At 42.1% G+C, this 19,945-nt stretch overlaps 1 protein-coding gene across 2 annotated transcripts in view; it reads right to left on the reverse strand.

Moving 5' to 3' along the window:
- Window positions 1–1,919: 1,919 nt before the first annotated feature.
- The window catches only part of ACE2 (angiotensin converting enzyme 2), a 28,973-nt gene continuing 10,947 nt past the window's right edge, over window positions 1,920–19,945 (reverse strand). For both annotated transcript variants that reach the window (XM_054080728.1, XM_009565569.2), the window contains 14 exons: window positions 19,442–19,554; window positions 18,808–18,916; window positions 17,842–17,939; window positions 16,267–16,436; window positions 14,958–15,184; window positions 14,028–14,172; window positions 12,401–12,499; window positions 11,607–11,729; window positions 11,082–11,254; window positions 10,063–10,121; window positions 5,859–5,959; window positions 4,748–4,864; window positions 3,304–3,498; window positions 1,920–2,657 (listed from right to left, as the gene is read on the reverse strand). In XM_054080728.1, coding sequence (XP_053936703.1) covers window positions 2,540–2,657; window positions 3,304–3,498; window positions 4,748–4,864; window positions 5,859–5,959; window positions 10,063–10,121; window positions 11,082–11,254; window positions 11,607–11,729; window positions 12,401–12,499; window positions 14,028–14,172; window positions 14,958–15,184; window positions 16,267–16,436; window positions 17,842–17,939; window positions 18,808–18,916; window positions 19,442–19,554 — 1,847 coding nt within the window. In that variant the 3' untranslated portion in view covers window positions 1,920–2,539. The remainder of the gene's footprint in view (window positions 2,658–3,303; window positions 3,499–4,747; window positions 4,865–5,858; window positions 5,960–10,062; window positions 10,122–11,081; window positions 11,255–11,606; window positions 11,730–12,400; window positions 12,500–14,027; window positions 14,173–14,957; window positions 15,185–16,266; window positions 16,437–17,841; window positions 17,940–18,807; window positions 18,917–19,441; window positions 19,555–19,945) is intronic.

Here is a 19,945-nt window from a genome sequence, read left to right on the forward strand (position 1 = left end):
AGTAAGACTAGAGATACCAAATACATCTGAAGCTACATAACTATAATAGAGTCATCTAAACTTAGACACTGATATTTATAAAATGTATACAATAAAAGGGGGGGTAAAATAAAGTCTGAAAAAAATTCTCTCCTCTCTCCTTATAGTTGACTGCTTTAGTGTGTGATGCCTCTAAGAGTCCAAGTGATGTCTGTTTGTCCCTGGTGGAGCTGGCCCAGCCCTAGCAGTGATCCCTCTAGCTCCAGTTTGAGCTCACACAAACCTAAAGAATAAGAAATGCAGAGTGCCAACATATGGGGAGAAGGGAGAAAGAAGTGAAAGTCTCTGGCCAGGCAGAGGCTCCAACACCTATGCTTGCTGGTGCCGCACTGGAAGCTGACTAGCAGAGTGCATCCCTGTCTATGTGAGAAGCTGCACATATGTTTGTGGGAAAGCAGCATTTGTGGTCATGCAAATGACTGTGGGGATCTACACAGAGCTGAGGGGCTGTGAGTGGCTGCACATGGTGGGGAGGCAGGACATGGTATGGTATTGCCTGTGAATCAAGCTGTGCCAAGGAGTGCTGACCCACAGAAAAACTCAGAAAGGAGTGCGAACACAGATAAAATATGAGAGGAGGGTGGGTGCGCTAGAATAGAGCGTGAGACATTGTTGGGGTTAATGCATGTGGCTGAGATTTTTAATATAAACATTGTTCTTTTATTTATATTCTTCCGACATCCTGCTGCATTATTTTAGTGGCTTTAGGTTTGACAATCCTGAATGGTGTTTTTTGATTCATAGCGCAGCTTTTAAAGCTAATTGCTTTGAAATGAAAGCTTTGCCTTAATGGAAATGTTAATCTTAACAACATATCTGAAGATGGCTGGCAAGACTAATCACATTATTTGATTGTTTCCAGCTTTGTCATTCCTTTTTTTCTCTTTCTTCACGGTAAGTGGGAAGACCACATATAGTTGAATTTATCTTAAAAGTTCAGCTAAAGTGCTAAGGTTTGGGGATGTTATGGCAATGGATATGTGATGTAAGCAGCAACCTAAAGAAAAATTATTTTCATTCATTTACATTCCTGTTTAGTTTGCAGTTAATCAGTATCATCTGCCTACCATTTTGAACCATGTCATTTAAGTGTCTCATTTCTTAAACACGAATAGAGTGTGGAACATTAGGAAAGTGTTTTGTGAGCCAGAGTCCAGCTGTATGTTTCCAGATACGTTTGAGTGCTTTCTCATAATATTTTCTGATAATTTTGAGTTTAAGAGTCTGTGCCTTTGCTGAATGTTTTTTCATGCAGGTTTATGCTCGCTACTGGGTCTTTGTCAGAACAGGGGGCTAAGTAGACACCTTGTGCCTTTCACTGACTCTGGTATGTATGGAACAACTGCACTGGCATGGTGTATGTATGTATGGCACAGGACCTACAAAAGACAGAATCATAGAACTCTGCCTGGAAGAGACCTCCTTAGGTCATCTAGCCAAACCTCTCACTAAGAATGAGATTGTCCCCACTGCTCAATGAGCCATACCTTCATCTACCTGAACGCCAAATAGTTCTTAAGGTAGAGATTCCGCAGCCTCTCCTAGAGCATGAAACAGGTAACTTGTGACAGCGCTGCTCTACCCTCCTTATGAGGAGCTTTTCTTTTTCATGTGCAACCTGAGCATTACAAATCTATATCTACTACCCTCTGTGCAATTTGTATTTGAAGTATGCAGTATTTGTAATGCAATGTTTTTTGACAGTGGAAGCAATGGTTAAGGAACTGAAAAAAAGGCCCGTTGATCATTTAGTATTAAGTATGTTTATTCTATCTTTACATGACAACATTACACAGAGATTTCTTACTTATTTGGAGTTTTTTCAGGGGTTTATGGGCATATTGGTCTTCACAACACTTATCAAGCAAACAGTTAGAAAAATAACTTATAACTTCCTAACAAAGTTCCAGTGCCTGTTATTCATTCAGTATCCATTTCAGACCAAACCAGGTTTCCTTAAGGTGCAAACACTTCAGTTATTTCCTATCTAATTGAGTTCTTCATCACTAAGGTTCTTCTGGTGGTAAAGTTTTTTTCTTACTGTCTGTTAGAGAAGTCTGTTAGAGAACACTTTTGAGGTCTCCATCTGGAAAGATCAAGATGTTCTTCATGGGCATTTGGAGTATGTGAGTTATTCTTATGTCTGTCTTGATCTGTATACAACTGTATGCTTCCAATTTTTCATATCTCATTACAGAGAAAACAAGAAAAGTTGGATGCAACACACTTCTGAAAAGCAGCACAAATAGTATGTAATATTATGCGCATAATTCATAGAAAAAAACACAGGACATAAACAACTCCCTTTTTTATGTATTCTAGTTACCACATAAATAGCAAATTTAGTTGCTGTTGCCTATGAAACAGTAGATTAACAGTCAAACAGAAGTCATCATGTCATTACGTTTGATGGCATCCACAGTGTTTTAGTCCTTGCTATGCTCTATTGTGAAAAAAAAAACAAACCCAAACCCAGAAACCCTTAATGTATCCACATCTTCTATAATGATGTTTGTGTGTCTTCAGATGGCTCAAAACCCATGTTACTTTTTCCCTCTTCATCGTAAGGATTCACCGCTTCAGAGTTTCCAGCTTCACTCCCACTTTCTCTTGCTCTCCTGTAATGAATATTCATTTTATATTAGAAATCTCTGTTCAGTTCCAGTCCTTCTGGATCCCCACAATCCCCTCCTGTAAATAATACTGTGGTTAACTGGGAATATTTCCATAAAAGGAATTGTGTTTGTTTTAAAGGGAATTGTAGCAGACATACTACACTCTTAGAAAACCCATTAATCGAGAGACACAGGAAACCAACCCAGCTATACTGATGTTAATGCAATAGTATTTAAGGAAAATGACATTACTGGACAGCTTCCAACAAGTTTATTGATAACTACAGTTGCTGATGAATGTGGGCAACTCTGCTGCTGGAGAAGGCACTGTGCTCCCAGCAGACTACTCCATCCATTTCACAATAGGGTTTGCAGAAGCCTGGCCATGCCACAGCTCCCTGTGGCCACAGTGTCCAGCTATGCCTTGGTTAAACTGATGATGATGGCGAAATTGGACTAAACTGCCTTGCACTGAAAAGCAGGGATCTGAGCCTTTAGCCATCTCTTTTGATGGGAGGGAGACAATAAGCTTTAATTCCTTAACTTACTTCAGTTAGATTTGGCAGCCCATTTCTAAGTACCCTGATGACTCGATCATCAGGATGTCTCCCATTGGTCATGATGGTAAAAATATCAAAATATGACTCACTTTTTTCGATTTCTGTGCCCAGTGAAGATCAAGACAACAACTCCAATGACAACCAGGCCAATAACCACCCCAAATATAATTAACCAGATGGTGACTGGTGGTTCATAAGGTGTGGCCAGGGTTGGAAGTATGCCCACAAACTCCAGCGTGTTGTCATCCAGTCTGAAAGCCTCATTGATTCGACCCCGAGACATCCTGCCATCAAGAACAAATTCAAAGAGTTTCACACATATATCAGAAGGAAATAAACAGTTTTCAGTTGTTTTATGAATCTCCAGTGGGCCAAATTTCCCCTGAACTGCTCAGTTGAAAAGGCTGCACAGAAAGTACTGCTAAGATCATATTTCTTCTGGCATAGGTTGTTGGGTGACAAGCACAATAATTTAGGTCCTTAATCTGTTGCAGCTTAACTGACACATTCGGATGCTTTATGAACTCTTAAACTTAGTCTTAGCATTTATCAAAATGAGGGAAACAGCCTTCTAGTATCCCTCTCTATTTGCATTTTGCCCCTTATTCTATTTACCCTAAGCTTCTTGGCTATTCTAAGCTTCTTGGATATGTGACAGAAAACCACAGCTTTGTCATCTTTTTACCTGCTTCCCTACCATCTTCCATGGCTTTGATTCTTACATTATGCACTGCCCTGATAATCCTTTCCCTGATGTATTTTCTGTGCCTTGTTTCCTGAACTTCTGCTTCTGCTATTGAATGTTAACCAGACAGTGACTTTCATAGCTGTATTCTTCTCCCCTGGTTCAACAGCTTCCCTAACTATTTTTTCAACCCCATCTCATGTTGTTGCTGCTTTCAGATTTGTGCCCTCTTCATTTCCCCCTGCACTTAATCTGTGACCATCTGCAGAACTGCAGTTCTACTTATCACTTTTACAGCAATGACTTACAGTGGTGTCATACACTGCTATACAAGACCTCTTCATTGACCCATAGGTGGGAACCAGCTCCTGCTCTGACCTCTCCTTTTCTGTATAATCAAATCCATCTGGATGTCTTTCTAATATATCTGTATTCTGAACTCCTTGCTATGCAATAAATCTTACCCTCAATCTTCACTAATGAGAGGAAGAAAACACGCATGCATGCACGCACAGACTATTAGTGTACCCTGGCTTTCAGAATATTAGATAGTTCCTGTAAAAGTTCGAGCAATGATATTTCCTGGCAAGACATGATGTAATTAGGTGTGTTATGGCAATTTTACAAGCCCCCTGAAGCATTTTACATTGGCTGTTGACCAAGACACCATCAGACAAATGGACTGTTTTCTTTCTGTGATAACAGTTTCTCTCCTCCCACTATTTCCATGCTAACTCGAAAAGAAATTTTCTTATCACCCCTTCTGCCTCAGCCAACTTGAGCACTGCTTTCCCTTCACCATTCACCTGGGTGGTTGTTTTTTTTTTCCCCAGGGAGCGAAAACTCACCTGATGGCATTTTCCACATCAACTTTGGGCACAATATCACTGATATTACCAGGCATACTGACAGTAACATAGAAGGAGATCCTTTGTGTCTGTTCCCACACATGAATATCTGTAGCCCTGAATGAGAAACATAAGAGAATGGGGGGGTTGGTTGTTGAGATGATATTAGCTTTAAATTCAGCCAAATGAACACTCATGTTTGATGGGCGATGCCAGGAGATTAGTTTGTGGTAAACGCTTCTTAGTGACCTCAGCTGGGAATTGAAATTAATTTTTCTAACAATTTGTTTTTCCTATGTGCTAAATAGTAACTTGAGATGGAGAAAGTCTACCTCCTACCTAAGACTATCCTTGGAGTAATTTTCCAAAGCACAAAATCAGCTGCACAACAGACAATGTTTGGGGCCTTTTGAGTGTTTGAGGCAGACAGCAAGAATGAGGTAATGTATGAAGTACCAAGTGATAAAAAACCCCAAACTTTCTTCCTTATATTCTGCTGGGAATAGGTCCTAGATGTTACATGACCAATGTTTAATAAAGTCATATCAAAGAGCTTAAGTAGATAGCTGCTGAAAAGTCTTGAAGAGACCTAATAAAAAGGGCTGTTTTTCTTACCAAAATCAATTCCAGATGATAGATTTTATTTTTGTAAGCAAACCTTGATAAGATTAATAAGTCTGCATGGAATTCTAGTGTTTTATAATTAACAAGTTTATCTTTCTTGAGCTCAAAACCTCTTGCATATCCAGCAGCACAAACAATACACTGTTAGATTTTTTTTAATGTCTCATCAATGTCACTTCCCTGATATTCCCATATAGGTATCAGGCACAAATTTTCAAGGCTCACTTTCACCACTGATAAGCTGTGGGATACATAGCCTTCTGCTCCCCCGGAATTTATTTAACTTTAGTACATAACCCTTGAACTTCAGCCTCCAGAGTGAAGAAAAAAGACAATGTGTAACCAAGCTGGCATCTTGCCTTTTACAACCAGCTGATGTTTGACTGTCACCTTACCGTTTGATAGAGGGCGCAATTAATTCGACCAGTACATGCCACTAGCAAACCAGAAGCAACATAGACATAGCACAATTAAGCAAGCCACTCACTGGAAGTTAACTTGCTGTTGTTTCACCTCTGCAAAGTATTTTCTCATGGCATAGGCGACAGATGACCTGAACAAGAAGAGCTCGTTTTCATTCCATTCATACTGCAAAAATAGCACAAAAGAAACTCATCAGAGATGGTAATTGTACAGCAAGTTATCTGACACTAAGAAATCATTCTAAAAAGTAATGGCAATTGTAATGCTTGGTGTGCACTTCAGTATTATTTATTTGTGCCATGACAGCACTTCAGGAACATGCTCAAACGTTTTATCTCTCTTAATCTGGGTGCTCTGCAGGAGAATAACTAAGCAGGCATCCCTGCTGTTCCCCTTTACATGGGACTGGTGAATATGCTGCAGTCCCAGCCCATCTCCCTGCCTTACCGTGAGCAAAGGTAGCACAAACAACATTATTCTTGCAAAGGGTTTTGCATTCTGTCTGAAGTCTAAAGATTTCATAATTTAGACTTTGTTTTAATCATATAATTTTATTGTAAGTCTGCTCTTTTAAGGAGGAGAAACTTTGGGGTGGGGTTATTATGTGATAGTGGCTCATTTATTTGCTTGATGAGCTGAGATTTTTGTTTAAGGTTTGGTTTATTTTAGTAAAAAAACTCTTTGCATCAGTATTTCTGCAGCATTGTTTTTTCACTGTAGAATAGATAGGTGGTATAAAAAATGTACTGCCTGTGTGCAGGCTCCTCCCAGCCTTCCTTATCCGTGCAAAGTTATTTGCAGTACAAGTGAAAAACAGTTTCTCTGGGGCAGAAATCGAGAGCTGTATGGGGGCAAAACCTACATGATAATGCAGCCTGGTCTGTTCATGTGCACGAAAATTCCTGTTTTAACTCTGTGGCAATTTTTTTCATCCCCCAAAAGCTTAGATTTTATTGTGTTTATGGTACCTGAGCAGGAATGCCTATAAATGCTGTCAGTGATAGTTTCACACAGCTCCTGATTTTCTTGGGTATCGTGCGGGAAGGTGTGGCAGAAGGCAGCTCTGTTATAACAGGCTTTATAAAACCCATCTGCATTTTTCAACCTTGCCCTCGTCTTAACATTGATATAAAACAAAAAGAGATAATACAAGGGAGGAAAGAGCAGAAAGAGCCTGCAGTGGTCAGTCTGTTCAGGAAACATCCAGATGACCCACAGGCCCTGCTAGCAGAGCAGCCCCAACTCTATCCCCGCAGCATGGGAGACCAGGGGCTGTGCTGGCTCTGGCTGTCCATGCTAGCAAGGGTTGAAGCTGTCAGTCACCTTTGCCTTGGCAAATGCTCCGGGCTTTCTTCTGCCTGCTGGGTGACAGGCAAAGCCCTGTGCTGAAGTTATTCTCGTTGTTACTGATGTTGTCTCCAGCAGCTGGCAGTGTTCACCATCACAGCCGACAATGCTATTGTCATGGGTTTCCCAATTTTTCATGTATCCCCATCATCTTTAGGCTCTGCAGTGCTTTTTTTCTTTTTTAGCCTTTTTTTTTTTTTTAAAACCAGGAGCTTACTGAGCTTGATTCCCCTCCTGTTGTTTTCTGTACTTCGCATCTAGCTTTTCAATCATTTATTTGCTTCCATAGCCTATATTTTGTCTTTTTCAGTCTAAAGTATTTTAATTGTCAGTATGCTTCTCAACTGCCTTAATAAAAACCATTACCAGCTGTGTGGATGGGACATACCTGGCTTGCTTCTGATCTGTATTTAAGTAATGACTACACACATGCCTTCCCAAAGCATGTCAGAAACCTGCCTTGGTGCTCACTGTTACAGAGGCTGTTTTGCTTGCAGAGAGAAATGAAAGTGCCAAGTGCCTCTGCTCTGTTGTACCATGTTCCTTGCAAGATCCCATGTGTGACTTGAAAGACAGAGTAAGTCAGGCCTCTGATTCAAAAAAGGATTTTCCGTTGTAAAATACATCTCTATGCCTGCAGGCTGACAGCTCTCCATTCCCTAATGTCTTCTTGTGTGCCAGCCTTTTACAATGTAATAACACACATGAAATTGACCCAGAGGGGAATTCTGAATTAATGTTCGAAGAGAGGTCCTGTTTTCAAGTGGCAGTCAGGGGACTGGCAGTCCTTGAGCCCATTATTTTAAATAAGACAGACCCTAAGTAATTCAGCAGTTTCCCTTGGGAGCCCCAATTGAAGGAAAGCTGAAGATGTTTCAGCCTCATCAGCTGTACTGGTGATCCAGCAATGCTATGACTGCAGCTTTAATTTCATCAGCCTGAAAACAATTAGCAGGGTAATTGCAGCAGCACGCACTCTGGAACAGCTGGCGTAAGCCCATTGGTGAGTCTGAATGCTTAATTTGCCAGAACTCTGTGCTATTGAAACTTCCCCATTGGTAACAACCAATGGACATATCCAAGAGGTGCAAGAACTGCCTGCCTGCAGTGCCATTTCCCCTGCTGCTCCCCCAGTTAAGCTTCATATGCAGAAGTGTGTGCACGAGGATTGGGGGGGTGGGCTTTCCCTTTCTGGTCTATCCAATGCTAAATAGCAGAAATACAAAAAGATTTGCTGGGATAGTCAGGATGTTTTCTGCACCGTTGGGTGCAAAATACATCTTAAAGAAACAGCTGCACCGCATTCCCAGCTGTGAGCTATGTAAAGCAGCTGAAACATGTTACTCTGTGTAGCCAGGCTGAGATTCCTGCCCAAGATTGCCCCTGCGTCTTCTCTATGCCAGTTCATGTAAGTATCATACCAGCATTCAAGTTCATGTTCCCAAGAGCTCACTGTAAGGGAAATTTGTGGGGAGGCAAAAAGCTGCTGAATGGAAAAGATTTCTTGCAAGCTGGTGATGTGGGCTGGTTTTGAGAGGAAAATACATGGCTTGCTCTTCAGAGCTTAGGAACCTACTGTCCGTACTATAATTCAAATTAAGTAATCTATATGAGATTGTTTTACAGCTGCTCAATTGCATAACAAAAGACTATGATGGCAAAAGGCAGGTATAAAAATGATATTAAGCTAAACATTAACCATAATGACTAATAAATGCGTTGTAATATGGAACCTTTTCATGCTGTTGATATCAGTTTTGAATTGTATCTAACTCGACTCAGCGGTCTAGGAAGCAATAAAACTCCAGTGGGGCTTGCATGTGAGAGAGTGATAGAGGCAAGAGCATGAATTCATATGAAAAATGAGCTCAAGGTATTGTGTCCTTGCTAGCCCAATAGGCTCTGACGTGCGGGTCTAAACGACCTGCCTGATGACATACTCATTCTTGGAAAATTACTGATGTTCTGCAAGGTGAAAATGACTATTAGCAGGAATGAAGTGGCTGCACTTAAGCCTTCTGCACTGTCTCTGTGAGATTAGCGTATAGAGGCACAGCTACAATAAGGAGCAAATTTTCAGCCTGGGTTAAACAGATGGGCTAAGCCAATCCTCTGTTTAAAACCTTAAAAGCCATCTTCAGCTTTGATGAGTTTTTTCAGTTGCTGTAATATATTTTATTAGACCAGCTGGTATAATTGGGGAGAGCAGTCAAGCTCTTGGGAATGAAAGCCCTTCTCCTTGTCTGAAACAAAAGCAGCTGCACTGCTCCCCACAATCTTAACAATAAAGCTGCCTCTGTAAAAGGCTTGGAGAGCAGAGAGGCAGACGAATATATCCAGGCCTTGAAAGACTGTGACACACAGGCAAACAAAAATCTACAAAGAAATGCTGCCAGCAGTGTTTCAGTGTGAAACCAAGAATGTTTGAGAATGGGGAGTGGGATTCAACCTCTCTGCTTTAACCCAACATTTAAGAGTAAAGTAGCTGTTCTAATAACTTTTGAAAGCAGACTCCATAGTCATAATAATAGGAATTAGAAGAATTTAGATAGAGGCTTTATTTAGACATGTCAGTATAGCTGGGGAAAAACAACAGCCATTTTCAGGTACATGAGTCCGCCTGTGCCAGCACTCCAGGATGTGCTGTAGCAGGTAAAAAAAGACCCACAAAATAACTCGTCTCATCTAGATGAGTTGCCTTTCTTAAAATGGATGGAATCACTCCCTGGAGAGGTCCCTCCACTAATCTTAGAAGGACTCTTGACCACTAACTCAAACAAGACATTTTTTATATGAGAGCCCTTCACCCGAGATAATGGCACTTTTCAGGTTCAAAGATCAGCTATACTGTGCCTTATTTTCTGAGAGCCATTAACACATGTCTGTGCTGCCCAAGCAATGGGAAGAACAAACACACTTACCGCCTGGTCCCCCAGTGCTGACTTCAGGCTGATGCGCACTTTGATGGCATCACTGGAATCTAGTTTAAAAAGAAACAAGGTGCCTGTCAGAGCTGCAATGACATGAAGTTAGTACCTAGGAAACACTGGGATAGACAGAGTTTCCTTACTGATTCCTTTGCTCTCCCTGGACAGCATGATAAGATTGATCTTGTTTCCTTTCAGCCACCTCTGCTGCAAACATCCACCCCTGAGCTGCCAGTCATCCGTGTCAGTCTTTGTAGCAGGTATAAAGAGAGAGCACATCTAGAGTACAGTCCTCTGGTCTTCTTTAAACATCTCCCAAAGGTAAAGCCTCTTTACCTCCACGGAGCATGAGCAGCTGAGATGCAAATGTTGGTGTCTGGCTAGGTGAATCCCACTATTAGAGACTGGCACAGCACTGTGTTATGGTGCTCTCCAGTACTGACAATGATTACAGGTATGAGGTATGGGTGTTTCAACACTCAATGTTACCACGACACGGAAAAAAGCATTCTTTCATTGTCTTTCCCTCCCCTTGGCCCCCCTTTGACTAGCACATGACAGCAAACAAAACACTCATTTGCCCCTACACTCCCAGCTCAGGCTCCTAAGGCTCCCAGGACCATTGCCTCCCAGCCTTGCAGAACACGAACACTGTTCTCAGGAGAGCAGCAGGGAAGTCCAAGCCTCTGGTCTTTCTTCCCTCTGCATAGCCACCTCACATTCTTAGCGCTTCCACTCTGAAAAGGAAAAAATCTATTTCTGAAAACAAAGTGAACCTGTAAAAAACTCTGTAGCCTGTGACAAACTCCATTAAGTGCTGACTTCTCCAACTTTGGCCATGAGGAAGCCTGTCTGCCTTCCTATGAGTAAAACTTGCTGCTTGGGGTATATTTCCCATAACCTTGCTTCCACAGGAAGAAGAGTCTTCATCAAATAAAAGAGAGAGGGACTTTGTTGGTCAAGGGTTGTGAGGACTAACAGATGTCCTTAAATCACCCACCAACCATACTTACATGGAGCCCAGTCTGTTTTCCAACCAATGTATCTGCCAGAATTGTTTTTTTGCAGCCACGTATACAGAGGTTCAAAGTAGTGAAGCAAGGGTGCTGCATTCATGTATTTCTCTCCTGTTATGCTTTCCAGTGCTTCAGTCCAGGGCTTGGATCTACCCAATTCAAGTAATTGTCTGTGTATGTGGAAGGAGAGGTAATATATGTTACTGCCGTGTTCCATCTAGACAACTAGCAAAACAATCTGTGATCAGTATCAAAGTTATCTTTTTTGCTTCCGAATTCTCTCTTTCCTCCCATCATTCCTACAAATAAAACTAAATTATTTTGTTATTAACAGGCAATTAAATCTTTGATATTTAGATCCTCATCTGATACAAATTCAGTCATCTTACAAAAATAAACTTAGTAGATGTATGCTGAATTTTCAGGCAAAGTACATTCTTGCTTCAATCTCATACACTCAGAAGCTTTCAAGGATGAATTAGGCTCTTTTATTCATTACATACGAGAAATTTGCTTCATTACCTCAAATTCTGACCAGCTGCTCTGGAGTTGGTAATGTCACATGTGTGAAGAGGGCCGGTATGGTTAGCTGCCTTGCAAAGTGCCTCCTGAAACTGGAACTGATAGATGGTCCGGGTGTAATACCTAAAGGAAGGGTAAGGAGAAGAAAGGTGCAGGTTTTGTTAATTATCTGGCAAGAAAACCCCCAAGCCCTTGGAAATCTCTGCTGTGTCAGCTGGTGCTCCTGCCTGGGAGGCTCCACTGCAGTAAGGGAGGCCAGCTGACATTTATAAGCTGTGCTAACGTAAACTTAACAAAATGCCAAGATCAAATGCAGGAGAAGAGCTCCAAATCTGTTTGCTGCTACATAAACTCAGAGTGAGTAAGATTCTTAAGGCTCAACTTTCTGCTCTGTCTGAGACCTCCGAAATAAGACAGCTGAAACATGGAGGGATGTCCAGAATTAGTTGCTTCAGGGCTGCATGTTCATGGCCCAGGTGACAGTGGTTCAGGGCACGTTGTCTCCCCAGGAAGAAAGCACCTCATACAGATGTGTTGCTGCTGGTTTGATGGCATTACAAAGTTTCTCTGGTCAACAAGAAGATCAGCGTTCTCCTGTCTGCTCAGAGACTGCTACAGGGCAGCACCTGATGTCCACAGAAAAACTTCCACTGAAATCAGTGGCCTTCAGTCAGATCTTTAAACAAAATAAGATTGCATCCTGAGAGTCTCCAGTAGATGTTTTGGGTAGTCAGGGCTTGTTCTGCACCCCAAATGCAAGTCAGGAATTAAAAACTGAGCAAGGATGGAACTACCTTATGAATGAATAATCATTGGCCACATGAAACAGTGCTGCAGGGTCGCAGTAGGTTTCATCATGAGGGATGGGTTCAACAACACCAACAATTTCTCTCCTGGGAATGAAAGAAAAACACGGGATTTCCATTAATTGATGATAAGAAAAAATAATCTGGCCCTGCTCTTTCTCTGTTTTGTCTGATACACATGGGCACCTCTCTCGCTTCCAAACACAAGAAGTACATGCAGCTCACAGTAACCCCAAATAAGTACTGCTTCACTGCTGGAGACCGCAAAGAAGATGCTTTGAAACGGTTGGTCAAGAAAGGGTTCTGTATGATAGCAAGGTGTGCAGGGAGTAATTTGTGGTGTGAAATAATCTACAAGATGAGCTTCACAAATACTTCCTCTCCTCATCCATCCCTGGGTAAGAGCATGCGCTGACTGGGTGACCTAAAAGGTGTATGGCCTGTTGTGCAGTTTCTCTTCATTTTCCTCTCCTGACAGCATGTTTCCCAAGCAGCACTATGGAAACTAACTCATGGCCTAATTGCTGAAAATGGTAATAAGCTTACATGGAAATATTTTCCATAAACCTGTATTTCAGGGTCTTGTTCCAGCAGAGAGTTTTGCAGTGCCACAACAGATGTGATGAGCTTCCCTGAACAATTTGTCATTCTTTGTTTCTCTGACATCTCTGCTACTTTTGAATAAATTGAAGCTGACTGAATTTTATTGTAGGTCAAGAGGCTTGCTTATATCAAGTTTTGTTATAGATTTTGTTTGCTGATGGAGGCTCACTCTTTGAGTTTGTGTTAGAGTGCAGGCTCTGTTTTCAGTGTGGGGCTTGTTTGGATTCTTTGTAATTTTCTACCCCCATGTTAACCACCCTGGGAAATTACAAACTCCAGTCTGAATCAAACTGCTTTTAATCTTGAGCTCCAGGGAGCTGAAAAAAGATTAGCTGCTAGGCATAATATGGAAAACCACCTCTGGATGTTACACGCCAAGGAAACTGTGTTTTCTTCATCAGGAAAGGTGGTATCCTAATACACAAGTAAGGAAGACTCAGTCTGGAGTCTTTCAGACAATTTGCCTTCAAAACGACTCTAGAATGGGGAGGAAATGCAAAACAGAAAAATGTCCATGGATATTGGATCAGTTGAGATCTATATGCTTCTCAAGCTGGCAAGTACAATGAACTTTGCTTTCCACTTGACATTAAGAAGGTGGGGAGCAAACCAGACCATATGTCTGAAGAAACTGAGAGAAGGGCTGTAAATTGAGATACAAAGATGTCTCGGGGCACGTGTCGGGGAGATGGCTCTGTTGATCCTGGGATCTGGAACACCTCATGCAAAGGCCGTGTGCTGTCTTTATCCAAGAAGCTGACACTAGAAATGGGGACAAAGCCTGTTGAGAGGCAGGGTAAATTACCCAGGGCTGAACACAGTGCTAATGGGGATACATGGTTGTGAGACCTTGTCTGCACTACATTCAGTGTCTCTACCTGACACTACTGGGTTTTGTAGAGAGACAAATCCTATAATATGTGGGACGCAGGCAGCTCAGTATGTTAAGTAACTAGGAAGTGATGGTTTCGCAGTGTCATTTGTAAAAATCCTCCTTATTTCTCAAACTTACTTCATCTCCCACCACCGCTTTGTCCATTCCTGCTTTGTAATCTCACCCCTAAACACCATCCACCTCCACTTCTCCAGCATGTAAGTAAAAGGCATTGTTCCAACAATCGTTAGCGCTTGTTTGAGCAGAAAGTTGATTTCAGTTTCTGAAGAGAGAAGTAGTTAAGATAATGGTTATGGCAGCAATTAGTATCTGATTAGACAGCTAAAGTTTCTTCCTTTTACAGCTAGCTTACATCTGGCTTGAAGTAGAGATTTTCACTAAGGAAAGAGTGGAAGGAAGAATCCTACTTTGAAAAAAAAAACACAAGAAAAGAACACTTATGTATTATATACATTTTTGTGTCTCCTTCTTTTCCCTCAGCTGTTTAAATAACCTAACTCTCTGGCATTTACATGTTATTATCCTCCACTGAAACCCTTTCCAGGCTCTGGGGAATTTTGAGCTGAGGACTTCAGTATCTCTTTATTCTTATAAGGTAATAGTTAGAGAAGCCAGACAAATAGCATCAAGAGGGCCTACCTATGCTGTCCATTCAGTATTCATTTAAATGGGAGATGTAAATCTCAAGGCTTCTGTTTCATTTGAATTGCTAAATACATGCCATGGTAGATATATGTACAGATTCACGCTGAGGAAGTTGAAAAGATTAATCCTAATAACTATGAAAATTTTGGGATGAGTTGCTCAGTACTGAAGGTTATGAAGTGTTAGCTATTTGTTTCTAAATTACATAGCAGCATTATAAAGTAGTGTGCCTTGCTTCATGATGTGGCATCAGATAAAAAATAGTATTTCTAGCAAGCTGGCGGGGTAGGACCTTTAGAAGCCTCTCAATTGTTCAGTCAGCTTGCGCACATGATCTTCTGCTGCAAAGTAAGTCCTGCAAGGGTTTTCAATTAAGTACATAATATTTACACATTTATTTACCTTCATCCTCTTGGAAAGTTGGCTCTAGGAGGTCAAGAGATTTCAGGTGCTGAGGAGTGGCTGCAGAAAGTGACATAATTTCACCTACTGCTTCGTGGAAGCCCTCATTGGCACCGCCTCTCAGCAGGTAGGGTTGTGCAGAGTATGCCATGTCATACTCGATGTGGCCCATCTCATGGTGTGCAGTCAGGAAGTCATCCATGGTCACTTTGGTGCACATTTTGATCCTGCGTACCAGAGCAAAGTGTTTATGGTAAGAAAAAGTGGCCCAGCCAGCTGCTGCCTGCTTGCCTGCCACAACCTCAGGGCAAAGCAGCCTCCAGAGCTTGCAAACACCCCCCCATCTTGAGCAAAACCCAAGCAGCTGCAACCTAGCATGGGGTCCAGCTCCGCCTGTATGAGTGAGGCTTGGATTGGAATTTGGCAAAGGACTTTCAGCCCCCTCGAAATTGTGCTGGGAGTAAGAGAAAAATTCTGTTTTGTGAGAAGCAGATGCTCTCCGAAACCTGTCAACAAATCCACTGTGTGTATTGGAGTGTGTACTCACCATTAAACTTAAGCAGATAGTAGTGTAAAAAAAACCTGTGTATTGGGGACTCCTGCTATTTCATCCTCATGCAGTTACTATTTAATAAAGGAAATTATTTCTTCTGAAAATAGTTTCCTTTCACCCTCCCCAGACTCCCAAGGCGTGAGGCTGGCAGCTTTCAATAAGGCTCTTTTGGGGACCAGCCTCTTTCCTCACGTAACCGCAGGAACTGCAAGATGGGACAAAGTTTATCCCAGGACACTTCTCTGCATGGGAACTGACCATCCTTCTCATTTCCTGAATACAGACTATATTGATGGTTTTTCATGAAAGTCTGGACGTCCACCTACCGTTTGTGATATATCTGCTAAAGATAAACCTTGGGCTCTGGGGAGGTTTTCCCTCACTACTCGGGGACCTCTGACCTTGCTGCAGAATGTATAGGTGTCCACAAATCCCATTGCTCCCACAAGCACCCACATTTGTGCTTATTTCTTAAGTCCTGGAACATAGTCATTAGTCCTTTAATTCATACAAATTATATTAACTTAACTCTGCTTAAATTTGAGAGTTGTCCTTAGGTCTTCACAAAAAAAAGTTACACAGAAAGGCTTACAGTCCCACAGGATCCCCGCTCTCTTTTCTTCCTTTCCCCTCTTACCAGTAAAAAAAAAAATAAATAAGAAAAAAAATGGAACATAAATCAGCATGGTCCACCTTTAGTGAAAATATCAGTGTTTTAGGAGATGTTATAAAAAGGAGTATTAGCAATTGCAATACCTATAGTCATTTTTCCCCAGATCCCACGCCGTAGGATGGCAGACAACCTTCCTGTTGTCAGTTGGCTCTGTGAGCATGGAGTTTTCCCAGAAGCCCTCAGTCATATTGTAGAGGCCAATGGAGGCAAAGAAGGCCTCGGCGGCTTTGAATATTTTCATTGCGTCCCATTTCTAAAAAAGACAAAGCCACCATTAACCACAGCTTCTGCACGTAGCCCGTTCCCAATGTCAGGTTTAACGTAAGGCAGCTGACTTCATATTTATGCCCTAGAAACTTCAGATCGGCACCTGACTTACTGAGAGTAAGACAGTAGTGTCTGCCTTCAGCACTTTAAATTCTGCTGGGAACTGGAATTGTTTTCCCTGAAAAAAACATAGGTTCTGCACTCAGAGAGATTCAGCAGATATCACCTGACACAGCCTTCAATAAAAGATAAGGTGGAGAAGATAAAAAATGTATTTCTGTCAGTAGCACGTCAAACCTGGGATCCGACCTTTCAGCCAGCTCAGCTGGGGGCAACCTGAGGGAGTGGAGCTGCACTTCCAGCAGATGCATGTGAGAGGAGATGTTGGCCAGAACTGTAAATCCTAGCAAATGTGCCTAGAGGAGTTGCTTATCAGATTGTAACTGCATGTTAATGTCCAGAATATTGTCAAATGTCGTTCAGCAGCTCTATTATCCTACATGGCAGGAGTGCTCCGTTTATTGGACTGACTTTTCACAGAGATTTAGGTGGCAGACAGCTGGCTCAGTTGGATGGGAATCCTTAACTGAGCTCATACACCAACAAGGATGACTCCAGCCTTTTCCCTGAGGCTCTGTAAGTAATGCTCCTCACAGTGGTACTTCATTATATAGAAATTTAAAACTACAAGGGGTCAGTACTGTGAAAAAGGGGTGAGATTAATGCAGACTTGTACAAACTGCTTATGAATCAAATTTAGCTACTCCTTCTCTTGCCAGCATAACATTTGCATGCAGTATTTCCTTTGAGAGGAGGGTAGATTTCAGATGAATTATCACATTTCAAGTATCACATTCTACTGATCGCCTTTTATGTAAGGAGTGTAGTTTCAGCAAGTGTACAGAGAGTTATCTTCACACATGTTCTCAGTTTGGTAAAGGTGCTGTGATGGCTGCTAGAACTACAGATCTCAAACACAGACCTTATAATGCACTTATCAAAACAGGCAGCATTGCAGTCTCCTAGCTGTATCCAAATAAACAAGATTGGTGAAAAAAACCTGCAATATACAAACTATTGGATTATGGTAATGGCTGGCAAAGGTCATATTTGATAACAGGAACTCCGCGAGACCTGAAATATTTATATGTACAAAATGTATCTCTTAAGGCATAGGCGTCTCTGAGGAAAATAGACTTGGAGTCAAGATTAAGCCAGTCAAAGAGGGTGGAGAAGAAAAAGAGAATAGACAAGGGAAGGCAAAGCACTCCTGGTAGCTTGACTGCCTTAGGGCAGCTATGATTTTCTAGAGAGCAGCTGACATGTGGTGTTTAGTTTTTATACCATGTAGATTTGTTGCATAATGCATATTGCATAAAACCATGTCTTACCTTTTCAACCATTGTAGAAGTTACATCAATGTTTGGTTTGGCTGGATAGGGAACAGTCAAGGCGTAAAGATTTGTCCAAAATCTACCCCACATATCACCTTCGAAAAAAAAAAAAAAAGAGAAACATAGATTTAAATGATTGATTATGTATTATTCAAAAGTACCAGACAGTTCTATAAGTTGTACACTGTCACAAACAGGGAATCCTATACATCTAAACAGGTCCAATCCAGATTTGGAGGGGAGCAGTTCTGGGAAGTAATGCAAAGGTCAAACTCAGTTCAAAGATCCTTCTTTTCCTGAAGATCAGCTATTCTTTTATAATAGAGTTTCAGGACTGATCACTTTCCTAAAGGTCTGTTCAGAACGTAATGCTTATACTGTTAGTCCACATGATTGCTGCTGCCATGTTCATGTACATTACAGTTACCGCAGCTTGATGTTGCATGCTTTGAAAGTGAAGTCATGAAGCCGGGTTGGATGGGCCTTGAGCAGCCTGATCCAGTGGGATGTGTCCTGGCCCATGGCAGGGGTGTTGGAACTAGGTGAACTTTAAGGTCCTTTCCAACTCAAACCATTCTATGATTCTATGATCCTATGAAATGTAGGAGCTTGAGACGAGATTTAAAAGTAAAAGATAGCCTCTCTCTGAAACTCTCATTTCTAAGGAAGATGAGTGCTCCAGCAAAGAGGGAAATGTCCCAGCCCAGTGCGGAAGTTTTGTGCTGGTGCTGCCAGTTCCAGTTAGGATAAGGATACTCGCCTTCCCTACCTGATTTGGCTGCTAAGCACCTGTGTCATCTCTGCCAGGGGCAAATTCTCCATTTCTCCTCTCCCCTTTTCTTATCTGTAACCCATTTGTTAATATCCTGATTAAACAGTCAGATTACTCTGTTCCCATGCACCTTGAAGATGACTATTCTGTATACAAAGTCAGGTTTGCACAACATGGCCATGTTGACATACCCAGTAAATGAGCAGGGAGACATCCCGTGGAGCTGATGAGCTTGGAGCCGTAGACCTGCTCCAGCCGGTGCCTCACATAGGCATGCAGTTGCTGGTACAGAGGTTTTATCTGGAGGCAGAGGAGGAGAAGGAAACAAACCATTTTCCCTTTACCTCACTCATCACTCCTAAAGAGAGAGAGCCTCAAAGTTGTTTCTGATTAAATTCTCCTGCAGCTGATCTTTGCCCTCCACTTCTGGACTCAAGCACCGGGTAGAGATACCAACCCCAGAAGTCCTGCTCAGGTACAAGGAAAAGACTATTGCTATCTTTAGATGCAGAGTATCAAGGATGCCATCTACCCCACAGGAGACCTGCCTCCCACCACGGGCTCTGCCTGGAGGAGAGACATGGATCTGTAGAGCTCCCTCCTTCCCAGCCTCTAGCACAGTGCAGCCCAAGGGAACCAAGCTGGTCCTTGAATGACTGTAGAGGTAAAAATGTCACATATGTCCCCCAATGTCTGTTAACCCCATGCTGGCTAAGGTTTGCCAGTTAAGAATAGGCCTTGTCTTCCTTCACAACATTGATATATGAGCCCATCATCACAAAACACAGCCCTGTGGCCCAAGTGAGAGCTTTTTCCTTCCTCTACCTGCTCAAATGTCTTCTCCACATCTTCGACCAGCTGGTCACGGCTGTATTTGTATTCTTCTGGATAGTCTGCTTCATAATTTGCTCTCCAGTAATCCCCATAGTCAGAATAATCTGGAAGCATGGACACATAGCATCAAGACACCACACATGGCACTGCTCATGTCTGCAGGAGCAGTGCAGCTCCCTATTCCCCTTATTCAGGTCCACAGCTTTTCCTCTAAAGCAAAAGCAGTGAAGAGTGAGATGCCCTAGTTCTAAGAGGGAAGGAGAGTGCTCCCCTGAGGTTCTGCCCTGTGGATGTGCAGGACTGGAAGATTACCAAGAAATGCGAAAATTGCAGTGATGTTTATCTGCTAATTAGGGTCATTACAGCTAGAGATGGAGATCAAAGCAAAATGTCACTCCTTACTGGAGCTCCTGCAGGCGTGAGGGAAGGCCAGGGGATCAGGCTGGATGTTAAGAAGCTATGTGCTCTTGACCCACCTCCTCTGGCAATAAAACC

The sequence above is a fragment of the Cuculus canorus genome, chromosome 1, assembly GCF_017976375.1.
Source record: "Cuculus canorus isolate bCucCan1 chromosome 1, bCucCan1.pri, whole genome shotgun sequence".
NCBI lineage: Eukaryota > Metazoa > Chordata > Aves > Cuculiformes > Cuculidae > Cuculus > Cuculus canorus.